This window comes from Haliaeetus leucocephalus, unplaced genomic scaffold, assembly GCF_000737465.1.
Source record: "Haliaeetus leucocephalus isolate CR32 unplaced genomic scaffold, Haliaeetus_leucocephalus-4.0 Scaffold195, whole genome shotgun sequence".
Lineage (NCBI taxonomy): Eukaryota > Metazoa > Chordata > Aves > Accipitriformes > Accipitridae > Haliaeetus > Haliaeetus leucocephalus.
This window is the reverse complement of record NW_010972631.1, coordinates 12,785,859-12,798,532: the sequence shown is the minus strand read 5'-3', so window position 1 is coordinate 12,798,532 and position 12,674 is coordinate 12,785,859. Positions and strand designations below refer to the sequence as shown.

Here is a 12,674-nt window from a genome sequence, read left to right as displayed (position 1 = left end):
CAGCTGCAACCTGCCCTCTACATAATAGCTCCCTATTACAGAGCACTCACACATGAAATGAATGATCAGTATCTGCTTCCCTCCTCATCCCAAGGGATGCTAACCATGTCAAATAAAAATGCTCTGCTTAAAGGGATAAAACGGTTATTAGAAAAAGATTTTGCGTGTGTTAGGAAGCACAGAACTCCTAAAGATGCTATAGCCCCTTACTGTAAGGAAATAATAGCTTGTTCAGCAAATATATTTGTATGTTTGGATGTAAATCAGAATAATATAGTCGTATCTGATAAGAATAATGGAGCATTTCATTGCTTCTTAATGGTGAAGAAAGCTGCACGGCATTTAATAGCTATGAACCTTTTAAAATCAGAAGAGCTTGAAAAGCTTCTAACCTATTTCCCCCCAATATTGGCCATTTTAAACATCTCCCCTTCTAGTTCACTGACCCTGCATCCCATTCTGAGGCACTGAGACATAACATCAGCCTTAGGTTCCTCACCCGGTCCTAGGTCCCTGGCAGTCTGGGGTCAGAAGTACTTGGCAGTCAGATACCGACGGATTTTATCAAAATCTGTGTCGGCCACAGATGTCCTCCTTCTAAGCATCCCTACTGTTCGTACTTTCCATATAGCTAATACTGGATAACTTACATTATCTTAACATCAGTTCCAAATTTGATCTTTACCCCAAATCCTTGACTTGGGGGAGCACATCTTGGTTTTCATTTTCACTAGGTTGCCAAAAAATCGGTGGAGCAGGCGGTTCGGTGTTTCGAAACTCCAAGGTATTAATCCTATTTACTTAACCGTTGGTCTTTTGATCTGTCATATTTCGATTATATTCAAATTTTCATATTGAGAGTAAACATCAAAATAAAACAGAGCACAATATCTAGATAGTAACTGAATACAAGACCCCTCCGGCAAAAGCCAAAGTTTTGGATAAAACCCACAAAAGATCTAGCAAAGTCAGCTGCAAAGTAAATCTTACCCAGCAGTTAGCAACACCCCGACGGCAGCTCCCACACAGAACTCAAGCCGTTTGCAAAACGGCAGCAGCAGACAGTAAATGAAGCCGCTTGGCTGTAAAAGCCTGTCAGGCAGTGGGTGATCTACTGAAGGCTGCAGATGCTGGGGGCTCAACCATTCCCCGAAATGCTTGTTGGAGGGATCCCAAGGCAGCACCTGAGGCCGAGCTGCCTGCAGCTTTGAAACGTGTTAACATGTGGAACAGCCAGTGCCGACAGCGGTACTTAGCTTCTACCTCTCACTTGGAGGTGAGATCTTCACTAGTAAAAATTTTGATACTATTCTTGGACAAGGTCTAAGGTGAAAATGAAGTGATCAAATTTAAATCAAAAGTACTTGTTCATTAAAACTTTGCTTCAGTTAATAAATGTTCTTTTTTTTTTCCTCAGTCCTATTCCATACTTTTCTCTTTTTCTATTATTACATTTTCTAGGCACTTATTTTAAAATTCAGTCTCATTAAAACTTACAGATTAAGTATAAAAACATTATTCCATCTTACTGACACAATCAGTGTAATTTCTGAGGGCAATATTTCACTTAAACTTCACAAAATTTATAAGCAATGTTGAAAACTCATTTGAATAGTTTATTACATCCTTGATTTGGCATAAATAAAACTGTTAGGTTCTACTGCTTTCACCCCTGTCATGCAATTCTAGTATTCACTACTGCAATAAATTAGGTCTTATAAACAGCAAAACATCATAAAACAAATCCAAGAGATGCTGTAAATAAGGAACAAAAAAGAAATTATCTAGTGGAAGCTTTTTGAGTGTAAACCCCTTGACACATGTTGTAACCAGCCAGTTAATAATTGCTTTGTAAATTGTTGTAAATCTGAAACGAAGCAGAGGGGATAAAACTAACACACAAGTCATAAAGTACAATTGTTACTTGTTTGGAGTGATTATTGCCGCTGACAACCAAGTTCAAAATTTTGTAACAAAGAATCTGTTTTTACATCTCCTCCAGTGTAGCTATTATACTTGTGCTGGAAAACACATATAATCCTTAACAATAAATAATGTGTCACACAAAATACATGCTTGGGCAGATGCTGAATATTTACAACAGCAACATGCCACAAATTTTAACACCAGTCTCATCACACACTGCTCTCTCTCCCTTATTCACCCAGAACAGATTTCCTCAGGTTGGACAGAATACATAATGGATTTTAAAAATCCAGGGGGGCATAGGAAGGGGTACCATCATCACTGCGTCGTGCTATAATGCAGGAGCTCTCTTCCAGAATGAAGAGGACATAAAAAGACAACTTTAAACAGGAACCTCTTACAGAAACAAATTAAAGTTTGGCAAAGTCATGAACAACTAGAAATAGGGTTATCCAAAGGACAGAGACTGGCAATCTTTGTAATTGGCCTTGTTACCATTTTTAGCTACAACACTCCAGACTTTTCAGGAACGTGTTACTTAACTATAAATTTTCTTCCAGTGTCATGGCTTGGCAGATCTTCACCATTAACTTGCAGCCAAATTGTCATTCCATCTTAGGTTGCCAGTATTACAACACTGACCTAATTTGACCCTTGTATTATATATTCAACACAGAGTAAGAAATCATGAAAAAAATGCTTTCTTGTCTCATGGTTATTTCCCAGAATTTGAAGTGGTATTTTATTACCAGTGTTCCCAAACTGGAAGCATAATAAGGCGATGGAAAAGGAGAATCAGAAAGATAGAGTCAACTTGTTAAAATATAGCTCATTTATGGGCACCCACTTGGTGCCAACAAACTTTATGATTTAAAACAAATATCCAGCTATTTATTTTTAACAATTTTAAGTTACTTATTTTGTAATCTTAAAAAAATGTTTAGTTACCCTAAAATATTTGAACATTTTCAATACTGTACTTAAATACTGTTCTTGTAATGTATTCTCCTTTCCCCCCACCAAGAAGCCACCACCAAATAAAACATTTAAGTTGTGCCGTGCAAATATGTGCATGCCTTGCCTGAACATCTCTTATCTTGGCTTCATATTACTCATAATAAAAAGGCTTTCATTGAATCCTTCCATTATTATTGAGAGATATGAACAGTTATTGCACTTCATTTTTTTAATCACAAATAAAAACAAGCTCCCATTATATTTTTTTTTGAGGAATGCAAGTTCTGAACATTTTTAGAGTCCTAAATAGTCTCAGGATAGACCTCAGATGATAACTCACATAATTCTAGTACTACACAAAGCAACCTTCACTTAGCATTTAGCATGCATATGCTTAAATTCTAGGACAAATTTTAAGTATGAAAATATCATGGAATACTGTATAAATGTGGAGAAAATAAATTTCAGAGTTTGATAGAAAATCAATAAACAAAAAGGTAAATATTTCTGAAAGTGATATATTTAAAATAAATCGAACTGAAAAGGTTCCCAGCTTTAGAATAAGTTTCTGCACTCTCCTAGCTGATGGAGGATTGCTAAACTGTGGTCTGAGTCATGACAAGCTGTCTGAACAGAAACGTCTGAGGAATGTTTTGCTCATGCTATTTGCTCCACAAGAAATTCATTACCTCCATTAACAAGATATTTGTATATATCATTAAATATACAAAAATGGTTTTTACAGACTTAAATATTCAAAAATCTTGAAAGTGTACTCAAATACTAATGACGAATGTCTGCAACCAAAAAAAAAAAGTAATCCACCCTTCCCCCAAAAACCAAGAAGGGAAAGCAAAAAACAATGACAAATGGAAATAATGAAACATCTAGAAAATACATCAGGGGATCAACTGTGACAATTAATGGCCTGTTTGGCATCCCCTGAGATGAAAGAATGAAAGATGAATGTTCAACAGGACTTTTTTTTTTTTCCTTGAGCTAAAGGTGTTTAAAGAAGGCACAAATTCAATCCAGCAAAACTAAAAGCAGTCACAGAAGAATGCTATAAGCCACTTACAGGAACGAGGAATTTTTTTATTTCTTCCAAGGCATGACTCATACGAGAATACGCCTCTCCAGGTGGAGCAAACACTTCAATTAATACGTGAAGCTCATCACTCAAGTGCGCGTATTTGGCTTCTCCACTTTTCCTTAGTTCTTCCTCCTATGAAAAAAGGGTGTTTTTTTTTTTTTAGAACTGGGAATCTGCTAATTTTGCATTGATTTAGCATTTACAGAGAACATGACAAAAGGACATAATATAAGCAGACTTCTAAACCCCTTGAGAAATAAAAGTCTAGTACAAGCTACTTAAAGATTTAAAAATCAGTTTTGAGTGTTTGAATGATAAAACCAGCATAATTATCATCTACAACAGATTTTAATCAGCACAGTGAAAAAATGCTAAATACTCCAGAAGTGAGTACTGAAATATTAAATCCATAATGGAAAAGCTGCATTAATCTCTCTGAATCTTAGCTGTTCACAAAAAAATGCATGTGGGTTGGGGCAATCCCAAGCACAACTACAGGCTGGGCAGAGAATGGATCGAGAGCAGCCCTGCGGAGAAGGAATCGGGGATGTTGGTTGACGAGAAGCTCAATATGACCCAGCAATGTGCGCTCACAGCCCAGAAAGCCGACCGTATGGTGGGCTGCATCAAAAGCGGTGTGACCAGCAGGTTGAGGGAGGGGATTCTGCCCCTCTGCTCCGCTCTGGTGAGACCCCACCTGCGGTTCTGTGTCCAGATCTGGGGTCCTCAGCATAAGGAGGACATGGACCTGTTGGGGCGGGTCCAAAGGAGGGACACGAAGACGATCAGAGGGCTGGAGCACCTCTCCTGTGAAGACAGGCTGAGAGTTGGGGTTTTTCAGCCTGGAGAAGAGTAGGCTTCAGGGAGACCTTATAGCAGCCTGCCAGTACCTAAAGGGAGCCTACAAGAAAGCTGGAGAGGGACTTCTTACAAGGGCACGTACTGATAGGACAAGGGGTAATGGCTTTAAACTGCAAGAGGGCAGATTTAGATGAGATGTAAAGAAGAAGTTCTTCACCGTGAGGGTGGTGAGGCACTGGAACAGGTTGCCCAGAGAGGTTGTGGCTGCCCCATCCCTGGCAGTGTCCAAGGCCAGGTTGGATGGGGCTTTGAGCAACCTGGTCTAGCGGAAGGTGTCCCTGCCCATGGCAGGGGGGGGGAACTAGATGGTCTTTAAGGCCCCTTCCAACTCAAACCATTCTGTGATTCTATGAACTAAAATAAAGATCCATTTAGCCATTCTGGAGCACTTTAACAAATGCTATTGTTTATTAAAGTCTTTAAATTATTAAATGAATACCTGCAGGCTGTACATTTTAGTATCGCTAAAGGAAAGTATGCCCTAGTACTTCTATCTGAGACATGAGGTCTCAGTTTCAGTCCCAGTACCGATATATGGTACCTATGCAACCTAACGTACACTGGTTAAGATGGTGATTCACCTCAGCTAGATTTATCTTGACAATCTTTGGGTCCTGGTTTTCCAGCTACAAAATAAGCCTAATAATCTACCTTACGTTAGAGTAATGTTCTGAACCGTCACTCCACTTTCTTATACAAGGCTTTGAGATCGTGAATGTAAATTGTAATGCACATTCATAGTAGTTACCTCTGCATAAAAAGCAAAGGTATAAAACAGTGATCATGTTAATGGCATTGGCTGTGACAACATAATGAAAAATTTATGTCATTATTACACAAGATAGCAATAAGTCATGCTGAAGAAATGATGAGTTGAAAACTCAAGTCTTCAAAAATATTTTGAGAAATGTCATTTTGAATAAAATATGTGTATCTGCATTCTATAGATGGAAAATATAATCACAGAAAAAGAAGTAAACTCATTTGCTTGAAATTGGCTAAGAAGTTATAGATTTTAGTAGATACTAAAATAATACTTTATTAATATTTAGATATCTAAGATATAAAACTTGTAACAATAGGTTACAATTTTTATTTATTTTGGTTATTTAATTCTGCATTAACCTCACTTATTTTAGCCTTGCCTAATTTACATCAGTGCTTGACACCAAAAATATTTGCACGATACTATGCTTCAAACAATACACATACAGTTCTTTATATCTACAGTAAAGATCCAGCCCCAAGGACTTTCTGATTTTTCACAGAATACACAATGGTTACATCCTTTAGCTCCAGAGCCCTAGGTCTGACTCCATGGTAAGTAAACATTTTGCAGATGATGATAAAATCATAACTCAATAAATGTGATTCAGGATTTTACTTTTAAAAGTTGAAAATTGACATAACTGTTTTCAACTAAAAACTGAAAATTAAGTTAAGCAGCACAGATGGTAGAACGTTTTTATCTTTAAGTATCTTTGGCATTTTAGCTTATCACCAAAATCTCATTGAAATGTCCATAAGAACCAGAGCATACTATAACGGTCTATCATGAAATGTTACAGTACTTTTCAGTTTTCTGGAAAAAAACCATTTGATTGCAGCTTCTGGAATAATTCAACATGAAGTATTTCAACAGAACTAAGTTTTAATAGTTAGAAAGCGACATCCTAGTAATTGCTGAAAGTTTCTTTCATATTGCTTTTTTAAGATTCTTAAATAACAGAAAGCTCCAAAAGTTGTCTTTCAGGAGAAGACTACCAATAAACTTTGCAAAAAATATAAATGGGATTTTTTTTCCAACTAGAAAAAGTAAAAAATAATGTTTGGCTCATTATTTTGATGAGGATTTTGCACTGCTAAGACATCAGTAAGATAATTTTATAATGCAGACCTGTCTTACAGAAAGTTAGATACATGCTTGTATGGTGGTAACAACAGTAATGATGTTTCTCTTTTATTTTCTCAGCAAACTCAGGAATTCTTAAAACACATCATATTATAAGCTTCCTCCTAGGTTCAGCACATGCTTTCTGTCACTACTCCGCAGTCCTTTCTATAGTTGTTAGTAACAGCAAGCTAGGGCCGTGAGATCCTCAACATGTCTTTCTGAGCCTATCTAATGATGTTTTTTCTTGTGCAACGCTTGGGGTTAAAGACTGAATTTTCACACAGTACTTCTTCCCGCAACAGGGCAAAATGTCAGAAAAACGCTTCTTTTATTGCAAGCGTGTGTGTTGATAGAGAGAAACTTAAACCACTTCAGGAAAAATATGGAAGAGTAAGAACTCACAGACCTTGCGAGCACTGTACCAAGCTTTGCTTCCCAAAGCCAGTGAATGTATTTTAGGACCGAACGTAGCCTTACATTTAATTGTATGTCAGGTATCAGGAATCTAACAAGCAAAACAACAGACATAGCTCGCACTATTGAGGAGACACTCGTCAATATGGAAGGTTACAGCTACCTGGCAGGTAATACAGCTTTCCAAGTGCAGTGCGGATGAATGGGCTCTCCCAGGAGCACGTGAAGTTGGACAACACCTTTGTAAGTCTTCATTAGCAAGCAGCACAACCCAACTGCACAGCAAAATGGTCAGTGCTGCGGACCCGACATCCACACTACTTATATTTAGGATGACAGCGTTACCCCCTCTCTAGCACTTCAGTGGGTTTTGCTTCCTGCTAGTTGTAGGCTGGTTGCACAATCTGAGTTCCCATTAGAAGTCAGAGGGCCTTCCTGGAGCCCAGCTCTGGTTTACTTTCACACGACAGGAGTCTAGTTCATAAAGGTCTCCAATGCTCCAGCTCAATTACTTGTGGACTTCAGCTGTTTCTCATATAATTCTGCCTTAACTACCTGTGAGGTGCAGCTATTCCCCATGGTGCTGTCTCGAACTTTTGTTGGATTGTCATAGCTTTTTCTGTTCTACGATACCCCACGTCATGCCCAGCAGTTTTACAGACCCTATTCAGCTTGCACAGCCTTGGCCAGGGTCTACCCAGCAGCCCAGTCGTTTGCCCACACCCGTAGCACGGGAATTGTAACTGCTTAAGCCCACTCGTGTAGACATGAACTGAATCACAGTGAAAGACAATGTGCATTGAAAGCCTGCTGGATTTGCTGTAGCGAACTACCCTGAAAACAATCAAAATGCAGTTAAGTCTTAGGCACTGGATCTTAGGGGAAAAAAAAAAACAACAAACCAACAAACCTGGGACCTGATCAGTTCTGATTTATAAAACAAATGGAATAGATTCCCTGGGCTTCTGGATCGGTGATGGCAATCTCTCTTGGTACTGACCCTTAAGTTAATAATATGGTTCTTATTTACTGCATGGTGATGATGTTTATTTAACTCCGCTGCGGGTTGAGCACAGCAGAGGAAACACACACCACCCTCCAGAGACAACTGCCCCCTTGTCCTGATCTTCTTCCACTCCCTTTTGCATGCCAATTCCCTTCATCTCTCAAGACTGACGGTACTATACTCCATACCTGAACCCAGCTCTCCTCACATTCTGTGCTTCGGGCTTCCTTCATCCTCATCAGCTGCCTTACAGCACGTCTGTCACACGGTGCTGAAGTCCACCCACCCTTAACCTGACGCATGGCTCCACAGCCCAGTCCCTCATAAAAGTTAACAGGTATTTTGAAACACTGGCTGTGTTTTATAATTTCCAGTTGACCAAAGCAGGGAAAATGAATTATAAAACTCTATAGCAGAAATTTGAGGAGTACCAACCTCTGCAAAAGTGAAGCATGTGAGTGATAAGAACATAAAGGCCAAGAAAAATGATGAATTCTCTCTGGATGAGAAAGCAGCCTTACCATTTTAAAAGGATGCGTGCTGACAGAGAACTGATTTCTAGCTGCAACCCCGGCCAAAATGGTTGAATAAAACTACTGGAAGGAACTTGAAAGAACAAATGGAGTTTGCATAGCAAACACAGCCCAGATTGATGAACAAAAAGTGTCCTCATAAAACTGAAGTAACCAGAATATCCAAGAATAATAGAAGAGAAACCTGCAGCAGGAATTGTGTAGATCTCAGAGATAAATTTTATCAATACAATACATAGAACTTCCTATAATGTAACAAATACAGCTGTGAAAAGAAACAACAGGTACTTGAAGAACAATATAAGAACTGCAGTGGATTTCCTATCTTGCAAGAGTTTGCAAATAAAAGCATAGCGCAGAGACTAGACAAAGATGATAATCACAGCGCTGTTGCTACAGAGGCATTATTCATAAGAACAATGGACAATGCTACGGAAGAAAATTAATGAGGATGCAGTTTGACAAATGCAAACATACTAATTTTTAATCTGGACATAAATGCAAAAATCAAGATGTTGTCTGCAACAGTGACTGTAGTAAAAGTAACAAGTGAACTATACGGCAACAAGTAAATCAGAATTGATATAATTTCTTGGTGGTACCTGTTTGGGGGTTAAAAAGCTTTCAGGTCTTAGGTCCATCAGTGGAGAAAGAGAACAACAAAAAAAGAGGAGCAATTTGAGAACGGATGAGGTGGAATGGGACATTTCTCAGCAGAGTACAGAGCAAAGCTAAAAGAGCTTAGCCATCCCTTGACTCTTGTTTTTAAACCAGTTATTCTCACTCCAGGAAGAAGAATAAAGAAGATGGAGATGGTGAGTACATGAGGAGACCTCACACAGCAGAGCTGAGAGAGTGGGTGTACAACACCTGCAGTCAGCCACAGAGACCGCACAATGAAATACAGGCATGTAAAAAGAACATTGCTTATAACAGAGGAAATTTTTGGAGATACAGGTGACAACAATTATTTTTCTATACTTGATGCATCATTAAAATTCTTGTACTTACTTTGGTGAAATGGAGCAGAGATTTGTGTACATTCAGTATTGCCTTGGGCAAACAGGCCCTTCAATTCAAGGGTGCTTTATCTCCTGATGCTTTTCATAATGAAATACAACAACATCTTAATGGCAAAGAGGTACTAAGCTGTACCTAGATCATATTTTTATTTAGATAGGTGAGAAGGAAAACAGAAGACAAATCAGTAGAATGCGATGATAACACAACCACTGAATCACTATTGAAAGAGCCCAAACATCTGGGGTGAACATTTGATGAATGAAAAATATAAATTCTGTGAAAGAAAATAAATGTGTAGGAGAAAGGTTAACACATTAAAGCGGTACATGCCAAAGCTGACCACTGTGACCAACAACTAGTGATCTATGTATAAATTACCTGCCAGAAAACCGATAGAGCAGACACAGAGTTCACAAACCTACAAATGTTCCTACACTTGTACACATCTAAGCAAAACTAAAGAAGCAGAGGTAAGAATCACCTGGTCATTAGACAACTGCTGCTAGAACTAAACAAGCCAAAGATGTTCAATGAATATAACCAGTGAATTGCAAGTTTGCAAAGCTAATGCAGGAAATTAAAGATCCTCAAGAAATGCACAATTGCCATATGTAAAGATGCTTCCTAAGAAGATTACGTTCATCTTAAAACTTATGATTACAACTAGGGACCACTGCATTCAGGGTGCCTTCACATTCAGGAAGAAGACTTTGCCTTAATTAATGAGAGTACAAAATGTCATGTTTTTATTTATGAGAGGCTAATTACTGATTTGTTGCAACCAAGTTACAAAGTAGGCCGGTTGAACTCCCACCAAGCTGTTACACTCCTATGGGCAAAAACATACCTTATATGAAGTTTTGGGTTTTTTTCTTCCTGAAGTTGTAAAAGTCTAATCAAAGAATTATTAGTAGTCTAGTTCCATACTAACACTTGCAGCTGAAATTACATGTAGGTGAAATGAGATCTCATACACAAACTTTCTAGTGTCTGACCCTTTCCCCGGTGTTAGGCTCACCGTTCCACTGCCCTGAGGGGTCCTGAGGTTAATGGCTTCAGCTGGGGAGGGCATTGCTGTGAGCTGGCAGCACCTTGAGTCCTTTGCTGTGAGATGTGTAATACTGACGGTGACAATTCCTTCCTCCTCTTGCCAGGAAGCACTTGGGGTAATTTTTAGGTTTGCGAGCATGCTAGGTAAGTTCTCTTTCTCCATCGTTTTGCAGCTCCACTCCTGTCCTGGTTTCAGCTGGGATAGAGTTAATTGTCTTCCTAGTAGCTGGTACAGTGCTATGTTTTTGAGTTAGGTATGAGAAGAATGTGGATAACGCACTGATGTTTTCAGTTGTTGCCAAGTAATGTTTAGTCTAAAGTCAAGAATCTTTCAGCTTCTCATGCCCAGCCAGCAAGAAAGCTGGAGGGGCACAAGAAGTTGGCACAGGACACAGCCAGGGCAGCTGACCCAAACTGGCCAAAGGGGTATTCCATATCATGGGACGTCATGCCCAGTATATAAACTGGGGGGAGTGGGAGTGGGGGATCGCCGCTCGGGGACTAACTGGGTGTCGATCGGCAGGTGGTGAGCAATTGCACTGCACATCATTTGTACATTCCAATCCTTTTATTATTGCTGTTGTCATTTTATTATCGTTATCATTATTAGTTTCTTCTTTTCTGTTCTATTAAAGCGTTCTTATCTCAACCCATGAGTTTTACTTCTTTTCCTGATTCTCTCCCCCATCCCACTGGGTGGGGGGGAGTGAGTGAGCGGCTGCGTGGTGCTGAGTTGCTGCCTGGGGTTAAACCATGACAACTCCCCACCCAAACTCGGTATATATGGCAAGTTTTACATATGCTGCGTAGTTCCTCTTTGCTCTTTTTGTCCCTCGCCAAGTACCTCACCCAGCTCCCTGGGTCACACTCCCTTCACGAGCGGCGCCTGACCTCGGCGCCAAGGCCCTGTTTTCGGCCCCGGAGCCTTCCTCATCATCCTGTGCCTTTGCCTGCGAGGCCTCCTCTTCCCCCGCACTCCCCGAGGTTGCAGTTTTATCCTACGGCCCTAGCAACGCCCTCGGCGCGGAATTAACGACTTCAGGCCGCTCCCCGTTAGTTACAAACGCAGTTCAAACGTAGGCAGGAGCTACACGAGGCGGGTGAGGATCGCCGGGCCCTCAGGCAGCTGCTGCAGCAGGACCCCAGCCCGCGGCCCGCCACAGGCGACGGCAGCACCCCTCTGCTGGGGTACAGGGGAACGAAAACATCAACCACCGACTGCCCGTGCTGAACGGCGCTGAAAAATACTCCGGGGACACAGAGGGGGGGGTTGCGGCTACAAACGTCCGATTTTCAACCTAAACGCAGGCCTGCCTGCGGCCTGCTGCTGTCAGCGCGCTCCCGAGTTCGACCAGCGGATTCCAACGCTCGACTATTGGCGTGACTGTCCCCGGGTTTAAAACAGCCATTTGGGCTCTGCCACAGAGGGAGCTGCGGTCGCGAGAGCTACTGCTGAGGACGAGCCTCTGCCCAAAGCGGCCACGACTGACGAGCAGCGACTGCCCTGCCGGACCTCGCCACTGCCTTCCGAAGGGCTCCTCGCCATCCCACGGGGCTTTGTTCGACTACAGCAGGCTGCGGGCAGCCGGGTGCCGAACCAACGCCTTCGAAAGGGTAACACAGTTATTCAGTGGTTTAAAAAAAACTAAGGCTAGAGAGATTTTGTAGTGGCTGATGACAGCGTAAGAACTTTAAGAGCTTACTGTGTCAAAAATAAAGCAACGAGCCTGCGGCACGAGAGAAAAACATCCTTTTGAGCAAAGCAGGCATAGCTTTGTTTACACTGGCTGGAGGAAAACGTACTCTCTTTTCCTTGGCTATCATTCTTACTTTCTGGAAATTATTTCACTAGTTCTATTACATCTTGCTAGCTCTATTTATTTCATTGTGTTTGGAGCCAAGTGATCCTGGTTTTAT

General features: G+C 40.7%; 1 protein-coding gene across 1 annotated transcript in view; it reads right to left on the bottom strand.

The window, feature by feature from the left end:
- KHDRBS2 (KH domain containing, RNA binding, signal transduction associated 2) overlaps positions 1-12,674 on the bottom strand; it is a 280,707-nt gene that overhangs the window by 168,784 nt on the left and 99,249 nt on the right. The window contains exon 4 of the mRNA XM_010565833.1: positions 3,962-4,108. Within this exon, the coding sequence (XP_010564135.1) occupies positions 3,962-4,108 (147 nt within the window). The remainder of the gene's footprint in view (positions 1-3,961; positions 4,109-12,674) is intronic.